Genomic DNA, 12,432 nt, shown 5'->3' with positions numbered 1-12,432 from the left:
GCTGCAAAGATCCACAGCAGAGTTGGGAGTATCTGTCTATAGGACCACTTTAAGCCGTACACTCCACAGAATGGGGCTGTATGGAAGAGTGGCCAGAAAAAACTCATTGCTTAAGAAAACACGTTTGGAGTTTGCCCAACAGCATGTGGCAGACTCCCCAAACATGGAATAAGAGTCTTTGGTCAGATGAGACTAAAACTGATCTTTTTGGCCATCATGGGAAACACAATGTGTGGCGCAAACCCAACACCCTGAGAACACCATCCCTATAGTGAAGCATGGTGGTGGCAGCATCATGTTTTTCATCTGCAGGGACAGGAAAGCTGGTCAGGACTGAAGGAAAGATGGATGGCACTAAATATAGGGCAATTCTGGAGGAAATCCTGTTTGAGTCGCTCAGAGGTTTGAGACTGGGACGAAGGTTCACGTTCCAGCAGGACAATGACCCTAAACATGCTGCTAAAGCTACGCTGGAGTGGTTTAAAGGGAAACATTTAAATGTCTTGGAATGGCCTAATCAAAGCCCAGACTTCAACCCAATTGAGAACCTGTGGCATAACTTGAAGATTGCTGTACACCAACGCAACCCATCTAACTTGAAGGAGTTGGAGCAGTTTTGCCTTGAGGAATGGGCAAAAATCCCAGTGGCTGATGTGCTAAGCTAATAGAGATCTACCCCAAGAGACTCATCTCATCTCATTATCTCTAGCCACTTTATCCTGTTCTACAGGGTCGCAGGCAAGCTGGAGCCTATCCCAGCTGACTACGGGCGAAAGGCGGGGTACACCCTGGACAAGTCGCCAGGTCATCACAGGGCTGACACATAGACGCAGACAACCATTCACACTCACATTCACACCTGCGCTCAATTTAGAGTCACCAGTTTACCTAACCTGCATGTCTTTGGACTGTGGGGGAAACCGGAGCACCCGGAGGAAACCCACGCGGACACGGGGAGAACATGCAAACTCCGCACACAAAGGCCCTCGCCGGCCACGGGGCTCGAACCCGGACCTTCTTGCTGTGAGGTGACAGCGCTAACCACTACACCACCGTGCTGCCCCCCCAAGAGACTTGCAGCTGTAATTGCAGCAAAAGGTGGTTCTACAAAGTATTGACTTGGGGTGGGGTGAATACTTATGCACACTCCAGATTATTGTTTGCGTCACAATAAAATGACAATCTGCACCTTTAAAGTGGTAGGCATGTTGTGTAAATCAAATGGTGCTAACCCTCCAAAAATCCATTTTAATTCCAGCTTGTAATGCGTCAAAACAGGACAAACACTGGGGGGGGATACCTTTGCAAGACACTGCATGTTACTCTTGTTTATCATCAGAGAAGCGTGCCCTTTTTATACATTTCAATAAAATGATTCGTGTGGAGATTGTTACTTAGATTTACACACAAAAACCAATATATACAAAGCACCAATTTGCATATTGTTATTCGAACGTTTGTCAGCATTGTGTTTTGTAAACCTCCGCTATCCTGAATATTTCGCTGTCTTGTCATCTCGGCAGATAAATGATTATGAAGTATTCTCTATGTTCTTGTAGCATATTTGCCATCTTTTGAGGTCTCTTTTCCTTCTCGCCAAGAAGTCAGCTAAGGACGACACAAACATGTGAATAATTACGTTGCTGTTGTTTTGTTCTCTTTCTGCGAATTACAGCAAAACCACACAAAGAAACAAACAGATTGCTATGGGAAGAAAGAAATTCAACATGGATCCCAAAAAGGCAAGTATTAATAAATAGTGTCCATATTAAAATCGATATTGCCCGTTTTGATCACATATACTGAATTAATCTGATTTCAGTGGGTCATGTGAATATTAAAGTAACATGTCTAGGATTATGTGCAGTTAATAAAACCGAGAGGAGTGTAGATTTGTAGGTATGCTTGCTTTGAGAGGTTTGGTACACAGCATTCATGTTTAACTTTTAGGGGATCCAGTTTCTCTTGGAGAATGACCTCCTGCAACACACCCCTGAAGATATAGCCCAGTTCCTCTACAAAGGGGAGGGTCTAAACAAAACAGTCATTGGGGATTACTTGGGGGAACGGTAAGACCTTGTTTCATTTTTGTGTCCCCCCTGGCAAAGTTGTTTGCCTGGTGCGTCTGAGCATGGCATAAATCTTCTGGAAATTGATCGGTCCGGGTTTATTGTGCAGAACGGCCGCAAAACTGCGGCAATAAAACAAAAAGCAGCAGGGGCCACATGTGTTTCTTATCTCCCCAAAGTAAATGGGACACCTCAAGGGATGTGTCTGTCAAAACAACAAGCTTTCGAGGCTGCATAACTTAGACGGACAAAAAGTCAGATTATTATCCTGTGTAGTGGTTTGGCTCCGAGCCATTGTAAATTCTCACTTCTTTAAAACAATAACTTGTGCTGCTGAGAAGCACCATTGATGGGATCTTGGCACTCATGGTGGTCTGTGTTTATTTTAAGAGCTTTTTTTTTCTTCTTCTCACAGGGATGACTTCAACATTAAAGTGCTCCAGGCTTTCGTGGAGCTCCATGAATTCGCAGACCTCAATCTTGTCCAAGCGTTAAGGTGGGTTGGTTCTGTGCAAGCTACATTTCAGATCCAGTTCGTTTAGAACTCTGAGCATCACCTGAAGGTTGTTTCAAAGTTTTATCATGTTCAAGCGACCTAATAAAAGTATATTAATATCAAGAAAGTTAGCCAACGACACTGGTTGTACTAATTTAAGAGTGATCAGCATACATGTCAACCTTTGGTCAATCAAACCTGTATAACCAACCTCCAAAATCCGTATTTCCCTTATAAAATCCGTATAAGATGCAAATTAAAATGATTTACCTAAAATTTGAATGATAATTAACAATGATATATCCCAGTTACTTTTTATTCAATATTAATAACAATAAACCTTCAGAATGAATACAAAGCTCCAATGTTTGACAAAAACACAAAGTGTTATCAGCGTAGTTACGAAGGAAATACTTCGTTGTTTGGAGACAGGTTTCACCGAGCGGCTATTATGCACGAGACTTCATATTAGCCACAAAGTCAGGAAAATCTGTTCGTAAAATTACGTTATAATGACCAAATACAATGAAAAGTATTTTTCCAGTCTCACCTGTGAAAGGTAATCCCATGTGATCTCGTTTGGATGGTAAACCTGTTGGTACAGTTAAACGCAGCACATGAATGAGGTATCTTTATTCTCGGCTACTTTGCCACATCCAATGTGGCGGCGAGGATGACGTATGATTCTATGCAGAAAGCGGCGTCTATGTTTATATGTCTATGACTTCATGGTTGGCGGGATTCTCGCAATGCGGTGTGCGCATGATCAAAAGTGGAACGAAGTCTTGCTACCACAAGATAACACGCGATTTCATAAGACTCTTTACTGGCTGTCTGTGGTGTACAGTATGTTTGTAAATGTTATGCGCTCTTTTATCATCATGAGAATTGATTATAGCTCTAAATAAATATTGAAGTTTTTTTAAAGAATCCATATAACTTTATTTGTACGCCCGTATACTACGTTTATTGAATCAAATCCTTATAAAATACGGACATTCCGTATAGGTTGACATGTATGGATCAGTGATCACACACCGCCTGCACAGCTGCCGCAACGCCACCGGGCAGCATCACTCAGAACACCATGTCATGATCCACAAAGCGAGCCGGTATGTCCCAAACCACCTGCACAGCCACTGCGACACCACCGGGTAACATCGCTCGGAACACCGCACCAAGCACAGAAGCACTGCCGCACAGAGCGCTGGACAACCCTGATGTTAAAAGAGCAACAAGCTCACTGCAGTCCATAGCGAGGAGCACAGGCATCACCCATGACGGACCAAGGCCTGAAGGGAACCGATGCCCAAAGCTGGGTCTGGAGCTACGCCATAACCGGCGGACAAAACATTCAAAGAAAGAGCAAACATCAAATCATACAATCACAAAAAGAAAAACAGGGGGGGGGGACTCTGGTGAGAAGCAACAGCCAAAATGCGTGCAGAGGACTCGCAACCGCAAACAGAAACGCTAGCTCATTATCAGTAAACATGGTTTGTCTGTATGTTTTGGCTGTACACCTTCCAAACCATTGACTACTTGAGAAAGAAATGGTTGGAGTTTATTCCTTCTAAAGAAACCCCAAGGAATTATGCGATGGGTGCTTTTTGGAGGCGTTTTACCAACAACTGTGCTCTTCAGTACTGGAATGTTCCTCAAACTGATGGAGAGTGCAATTCCATCTTTATCCACCATCGAGGTTTCTCCATCAGTAAGAGCAGGAAAAAGGCTCTTGTTATTCTGTTTGCTGTTCTCCATATTAATTGCGAACTTCGGTCAGATTTATTTATTTTTTTAAATTCAGCAGGGATGTGGTGTATCTTGAAAGCTGCTAACTGTTATAAGTCAGTCAAACACTTCAAGACGGTGTCACTCTGACTTCCTGTTAGAGAAGCAAATGCATCAAGAATCAAGAATTGACCGTGAGATGTCTTCAGAGTTTAGTGTGACTACTGGAGCTCTACAAGGGGACACTTTGTCACCCTCCTTGTTTGTTGTGGTCCTTGACTTTGTTCCTAAGCAGAGCAAGCCAGAAGCTCATGGCTTCACCTTAGCGCCTAGAAGATCCAAGGTCAACTTAGCAGTGAAGCTTGGTGACGTGGATGACATTGTGCTGCTAGAAAATAACATCTAGGATGCACAAGAACAACTAAATTCGCTAGCCATCTCAGCTAAGCAGGTTGGCCTAGTCATCAGTACAACTGAGGTATTGAGCAAAAATCTCCACCGTAACCCAAAACTCTAAGTTAATGGTGTGGCACTGCGCTTTGTTGCTGATTTCAAGTACCTTGGTTTGTATGTATCGAGCATTCTGGCAGCTCTAAAGAGGCGAAAGAGCAAAGCCTGGGGCACCTTCTGGACCCTTGAAAGGTTTTGGAAGTCTCCAGCTGACCTCAAGTTTAAGGTCTCACTGTTTAAAGTATCAGTTCTAAGTGTGTTACTCTATGGATGCGAGACGTGGGTCCTGACCTCTAACTTGTGTGAAATCCTAGAGGTCTTTCAAAGACAGTGCTTCTGAATCTTGTTGAATATCAAACGGCAAGACCATGCGAGTAAGGAAGACCTATATGCTAGGGTGCATGAGTGACAGCTGGCCCAGCAGTGAAAAAAAGACAACTTGGCTGGCTAGGCCACCATCTCTGCCGGTCCAAGGAGGATTTGATAGCAAAGTTTGCTTTATGGACCCCAGAACATGGTTGTCGATCAAGACGTGGGAAGAGAATGCTTTACCCAGAGTATATTGGAAAGATTCTGCACCCTGACTCTGAAGTGACTGACACCAAGTGAGATACGTCAAGCAGCACAGGACCGTGTAGCTTGGGGGAAGGTCATGGCTGCTGCCTGCAGGACACGGACTCCTCCGTGATCGGTAGGCGACAACGGAGATCAAGAATTCACAAGGAGTTTACTTAAGATACTTGCAGATGGGAAACCTATTTCAGTCTAGCAAAGCCTGTAGTTTTCAGAACTGCCTTTCGTAGAAAATGTTCACATTTGACCAGGTGAAGGCATCCAGAAGTTAAGTTGGCTTGGTTGTGCTCATGTTTCATGTCACTTTGAAAATCGCCTGAGGGTTATTTCTTAGAACATACTCCTCGTATTGTTATTGATGCTCCGTATCTCTGGTTGAACCACCCACACACTGTTTCTGTGCAGGCAATTTCTGTGGAGCTTCAGGCTGCCGGGCGAGGCGCAGAAGATCGATAGAATGATGGAAGCCTTTGCGTCCCGGTACTGTCAGTGCAACCCAGGAGTCTTCCAATCCACAGGTCGGACTGGTGGTCTCCTTTTTATTACATTTAACAATCAGAGCAATGTCATCTTCTCCATCGCTCTCTCTTGTCTCTCCTTCACAAAGTTCTATTGATCACAGGGACTAAAGATTTTGTGCTGCCTTGTATTTGCGTCTCAAGCATAATGAAAGCCATGTGTTTTCATGCACAGCCATGGGACACACTTTGTCAGCTGGTTCATCAGTAGAGCCCGTCTCTAATTACCTTACTGCGCATCTGTGAAAATTAAATTAATTTCTGAGCTTTGTGCGCAAACACTTTCTCATGTTCCAGATCAATAGAAAGGGATGTGATTAGAACTGTATGAAAAATTGGTGTAACCCTACGACAACTACAAGGTCACAGTTTATTGTACTGTACTGTTTATTACACTGTTTGCCTTTGCTTACAACCTTACCTTTTTAAAAGGGTTTCGTTCAAAAACCACACCCTTCACAGTGAGAACTCTCAAGGGTTCCCCTCTGTGGCAGTTATTTGGCACACACAACATCATTATCTGAAAGCTGAAGCCCGTATTTTATCGTCTCACAATCATGGATACTTATGGAAACGGTATCAATTATGCAAGTATCAGTCAATTTGATGGGAGTGACCACCGTGTTTAGACCAGAAAGGCCTCCTAATAGCAAAATCTCCCAGTTTCGTCCATAGATTTTTGGATAAACGACGTTTAGGTTGAATTTTCCCCAACTGATTTCAGATAAGAGCTCGAGTATTTCACCCAGGTTGGATTCGGTGAACTAACATATATCCAAGAAGACTGCCATGTTGGCGAGAGGAATCCATGTACAAAAAAAGTCCAAAATGCTGCCAGGAGGTGATAAGTTGAGACAAAAAGTAGAAGATTAGCATGAAAACAACCTTAAAGGTTGTATTTATAATTATGATGGAACAAACATATTAAGCAGAATAAACTTCCTCACAGTGCCACTAGTTGCATTTTGGAACTACATGACTACATGAATTCAGCCCGACTGCGAGACGATTTTGTTGCGGCTGACAAATTTCCAGCATCGGGCTCAGAATATGAACGTTGGGAACAATGACTGGGCCTTGTGCTGTGATGTAATTGAAGAACAGCAATGTGGCGCCTAGGATGCTCTACGACGCCCTGACAAAAACCTAGCATATCAGAATTTTTTTTTTTTGTATTTTTCCACCAAGTTTGACAACTCCTCCAATGTGTTCCCCGATAGTCATGATTGACAATTTCTTGACCCTCCTCCCCGCAAGGACATGAACGATGATTGATCAGGGTCAAACTTGTAGTGTTGCCAGTCTCCTGACCAAGACACGTCAAGAAATTATGGCACTAATCTGACATGGTGACCATCGTGAAATACAAAAATATTGTGTAGACTGACCCAGGCATTAGCTTTCCTCAGCAGGACAACCTGCTGAATACATCTTTTACCGTTTCATTATCACAGCATGCAAATTAGATGGCTATAAGAGCAAATTAGGATGCGTTGTATGCATATGACATGGAAACACTGTACAGGACTAGCAGGCAGGAGCTTGCATCCACGCAGCTGAAGCCGATTCATTCATTTAAATCAACGCTTGCTTGATGTTGTACGAGTTTCATGAATACGAATCGTATGTCATTGTGTGACCTCAAATCTGTGCTTGCTTCTGTGCACTTTAAATGCCCTTATGCTCCATATTTTTAGACACGTGTTATGTCCTGTCCTTTGCCATCATCATGCTGAACACCAGCCTACACAACCCCAACGTCAGAGACAAGCCCGCCGTGGAGCGCTTCATCTCCATGAACAGGGGAATCAATGAGGGAGGAGACCTACCAGAAGAGCTGCTCCGGGTACTGCCATTCACTACAAACCTTCATTTCTGTGACTGCTAACAATGCTACTAGCAATGAGAACAGCAGTACAGACCGTCTCTAGAGGTTTTTAGTCATCGACTATTGTTTAATTACTGTATAATCCTGATCGTCATTTGAATATCTTCAAGTTTATACCACAAGTGCTTTCACCATGACTTATTGCTAGATAATAGCAGCAATCTCCAACATCCACCTTCACAGAATACTAGAATTCTCTATTCCTGGTAAGTGTAGCAAAAACTCTTTAGGGCTTCACAGAAAGCTGTGAGACGGGCTCTGTTCCACATGTGTAGGCATCACACACAACGTTTATCGAGAGGTCTGGGTTGTATAACACAAAAGCGCTTACTTATAGGCTGCATATTCGCAGAACAACCTTAAGGGCCCGGTCCCACAACACAGATAACTATACTTATAACTACAACTATGACTATAATACCTATGTCTGAATTTCGTTCCAGTCTGGAGCAGTCATGCCACAACTATAATATTGCTTGGTCCTGACACACGGGTAAATAAATGCATGCAACTTAGGAATAGTCGAGTACTAGCGCATTATTCCAGGTCATACTGTACAGCTTGGGCTTCAAAACAACCCATGCGCGCACACCGGTTGTTAAAAATATGGATAGGTCATGGACGTTTCAGTATATTACAGATGGGTTACCAATTTCATACAGATGATGCATCGTGGCTAAAAAAAGATTAAGACGTCTAAAACAATTAAATGTTTGGACTGCCAAAGTTCATAATTAAAAGATCTTACCTGCATTTTACAGGTTTATTAATTTACTATTGATGATTTCACGGAAAATCACATATCCGTGAATAAAAGATCTGTACTTTGTTATTTTTTGTGAATTCATATTCTGTGACTTCATGACGCAACAAAGATGCCCAGGAAAACTGGCTCGTGCTCAGACAATGTCACACGTACACAATTACCAGATTGGTCAAATGTTTTATCAGATCAGGTCCAGGTCTGGAAAAATCACTTAAGAAGCAATCTCACCGATACGGATAAACCCAAGCCTGGGCTATAGGTATTGTTATCAGTCTGGTGTGACCATCAACGACATAAACTGCAGGGGACCAATTTATTTATAGTTGTAGTTATAGTTACTGGTATTGTAGGACCAGGCCTTAACACACCGAAATAAGCCTTTTACAATCATCAAACAAGAATCGATGAAAAACAGTGTTTAAGCCAGCCTTATGAAGGAAAAAGTTCGTACAGAAGTTTATCCAAGCTTAAGACAAGCATACTTTGATATATGGAGAAAGTGTATACTTACAATGGACTAAATATACTTAAGTTACTTATGTACATAATCTGTTAGTTAACTGTTAGTTGTACTACTACTAATAATAATTCAGTTATGAAATCAAGTATAGAAATGTATTTCGGGAAAACTTGCATTAAGTGCCCATTAAATAACCTGTTTAAAGGAACAGTCCACCGTACTTTCATAATGAAATATGCTCTTATCTGAATTGAGACGAGCTGCTCCGTACCTCTCCGAGCTTTGCGCGACCTCCCAGTCAGTCAGATGCGCTGTCACTCCTGTTAGCAATGTAGCTAGGCTCAGCATGGCCAATGGTATTTTTTGGGGCTGTAGTTAGATGCGACCAAACTCTTCCACGTTTTTCCTGTTTACATAGGTTTATATGACCAGTGATATGAAACAAGTTCAGTTACACAAATTGAAACGTAGCGATTTTCTATGCTATGGAAAGTCCGCACTATAATGACAGGCGTACTAACACCTTCTGTGCGCTTCGGCAGCGCATTGATATCTGAGCTCCGTATCAGTGCGCTGCCGAAGCGCGCAGAAGGTATTAGTACGCCTGTCATTATAGTGCGGACTTTCCATAGCATAGAAAATCGCTACGTTTCAATTTGTGTAACTGAACTTGTTTCATGTCACTGGTCATATAAACCTATGTAAACAGGAAAAACGCGGAAGAGTTTGGTCGCATCTAACTACAGCCCCAAAAAATACCATTGGCCATGCTGAGCCTAGCTACATTGCTAACAGGAGTGACAGCACGTCTGACTGACTGGGAGGTCGCGCAAAGCTCGGAGAGGTACGGAGCAGCTCGTCTCAATTCAGATAAAAGCATATTTCATTATGGAAGTACGGTGGACTGTTCCTTTAATGTGAGCTAGTTGTAACCCAGTATACAATATGCTCATAAGCATTTTAAATTGTTTTTAAACATGTTATATGAATAAAGTGTGTGTGTGGGGGGGGGACAGACCAACTGATTTGTTTTCCAGAAACGAGTTCCTGAGGGAAGTGTTAGTTTAGTTTACCCACACTTCAGGAATCTTGATGATGATGATGATGATTCCTCTCTCTGTCTTAGATCAAAAAGCATCAATTATGAGAAAGCAGCATCAGAGTGTGATCAGAGTACAAACCTTTATAAACATAGGGCAAGTGTGCTATTAGTATTTAAGCACACTAAAAGGTATAAAAGCGGCAGGATAATTTGTCTCATTTGAGTACAGAACTAGTTCATGCTAGTCACCTTCCTGGATTCTTTAAGTACGTTATGATATACAGTACCAGTTAAAAGTTTGGACGTACAGTGTTTTTTCTTTATTTTTATTAATTAAGACACTCCATGTCGTTTCTCTTTACTTAGTAGAGCGGTTTTTGACGTAATATGGATTACGACAGTTGTGAAATGGGACTATTTTACTGTTTGATCTCAAACCCATTAAGAAGGCAAGAAATGGCACTAATTAACTTTTGACGAGGCACACCTGTTAATTGAAAAGTGGTGATTGCGAGGTCCTGTCCTGTACTGCGCGCAGTGTATTAGCGTGAACATGTAGCCTACGGGAAATGAATAGTGTGTCGGATTAGCACTAATCCCATGGTTTGGAAAATCAAAAATGTTCTCTGGGGTGTCACCGATCCATGTGCAAAGTATGGAGCGTGTGCATCCAGCCGTGTCAATTTGCATAGGTGGACAGACAGACAGCCTTACTTTAGTAGTATAGATGTACAAAATCGTGAAAATGCAGAAAAAAACCCTATGAATGAGTACCTGTACAGTAGGTGTGTCCAAACTTTTGCTACTGTATACACTAATGAACTTAAAGTATAGTATATGGATGTTCAGGGGTGACTTCTCACAAACTCAAAATGGCTCCGAATGGTAAAGTACCGATCAAATCCTATCCTCTGTAATCTGAAAAATAAATGTTGATAAATTCAGAGCCAGTGACATTTGAGACCAACTCTAACAAGCTTAGTACAGAGCAACACTTTTTGTTTTTATTACTTCCGAATAAGGACATGAAGTAAACTCCAATCTCACTATTTATGTTAATGATCATTGTGGGATTACAGTACTGTATATTAGTTTATATCATCAAAACTTAGGCACATATTTCAGGTATTTATCAATCGCAATATGTAAAGAATGAAACACGAGTGTGTACTTTTTTTTTTAAAATCATTTTGATCAATGATGGGTTCGTGTGAAATGGCCTGAATTACTGTAACCATATACTGAAACGTTTTATTCTTCTTATACCACTGCAGTTTGACAATCGAACATTATTTTCCTTTATTAATGAAAACCCATAAGTTACATTTAATGTTGTGGAACATCTGCGAAACAAACTGCTTCTCATCGCACTAATGTTACCTCGCTAATCCCACCAAACCAGCCTGTATTTCATATAAGAATGAAAAATACAGCTTGACATGTTCCAGAGAAAGCAGAAGGCACAAAGTCTTCCATCCTGAAACATTCCTTTCTGAAAAAAAGGACCAAAAGTAACAAACGCTGACAGCCAAGACTCCCTCTATTAAAAAAAAAAACCCCACAATAAATATCTCCTTAGGAGAAAAACTTCAACAAATTAGGCATTTTTCTTAGATTATGTGGAACATCTGTCCTGTAAATGAATTGATAAACTATAATGGATTCGATTGAAGGCATTAAAATAAACCTGAGCTGTGCTATTATAGAAAATCAGTCAAATGCGAGAATTAAACAGTGCTGTAATATCGATAGTTTCAGTTTGGAAAAACGCATTGTGAAATAATGAATCAGGGCGTGGCAGTGGGGGTGTTCTGTATGCGAATGACGCTTGCCAGCAACACACTAATAAAATGGTAGTAGCATTAGCAATTATATGCTCAATATACATACTAGGGTGCATCAGTTGCCCCCTAACAATGAAAAGTTCCTCCGATCATGATGCATTTTTGTTTTTATGTTCCTTTTGGTAAGAAAACACACTGGGTGAAATATTTTGACAAAATTCAAAAGTTGAACGGTGGCACCAGGAGCTCAAAGTTATGGAAAAAGCTGCTATTTTATGACTTTTATGACAAAATTTCGATCACTTTTCATGAAACATTATGGCACCTTATAGAGTATACGGTACCAAATATCTTCGATACACATTTTTAGTACATATTTTAAATATATCATCAAGCACAGTTTGAGTTTTAGCTGTTCATTGAATCATTGTTCAACTACTTTTAAACAATACAAATGTATTATGAATCACATTAATGCTTCTCAATCCCTTGCAAAGGTTCTTAACATGATCTCTGGGTCACAAGAAATCAATAAATGGAGTCCAACATTGTGATTCAAACCTTACGCGAAAACATAAAATAAGCTTTTTTTTTGGCAAAAAAAAATGAACCTCATGGTGCCACCATTAGACTTTTGAATATGGTCAAAAAATTT

The 12,432-nt window shown here is 41.3% G+C and overlaps 1 protein-coding gene across 2 annotated transcripts in view; it reads left to right on the top strand.

Moving 5' to 3' along the window:
* The window catches only part of cyth3b (cytohesin 3b), a 103,744-nt gene that overhangs the window by 64,420 nt on the left and 26,892 nt on the right, over positions 1-12,432 (top strand). For both annotated transcript variants that reach the window (XM_060901376.1, XM_060901375.1), the window contains exons 4-8: positions 1,676-1,742; positions 1,951-2,069; positions 2,485-2,565; positions 5,725-5,837; positions 7,535-7,683. In XM_060901376.1, the coding sequence (XP_060757359.1) occupies positions 1,676-1,742; positions 1,951-2,069; positions 2,485-2,565; positions 5,725-5,837; positions 7,535-7,683 (529 nt within the window). The remainder of the gene's footprint in view (positions 1-1,675; positions 1,743-1,950; positions 2,070-2,484; positions 2,566-5,724; positions 5,838-7,534; positions 7,684-12,432) is intronic.

Source organism: Neoarius graeffei, chromosome 20 (genome assembly GCF_027579695.1).
Source record: "Neoarius graeffei isolate fNeoGra1 chromosome 20, fNeoGra1.pri, whole genome shotgun sequence".
Classification (NCBI taxonomy): Eukaryota; Metazoa; Chordata; class Actinopteri; order Siluriformes; family Ariidae; genus Neoarius; species Neoarius graeffei.
Note: the sequence above shows the minus strand (reverse complement) of the source record. Positions and strands in the feature narration are given on the sequence as shown.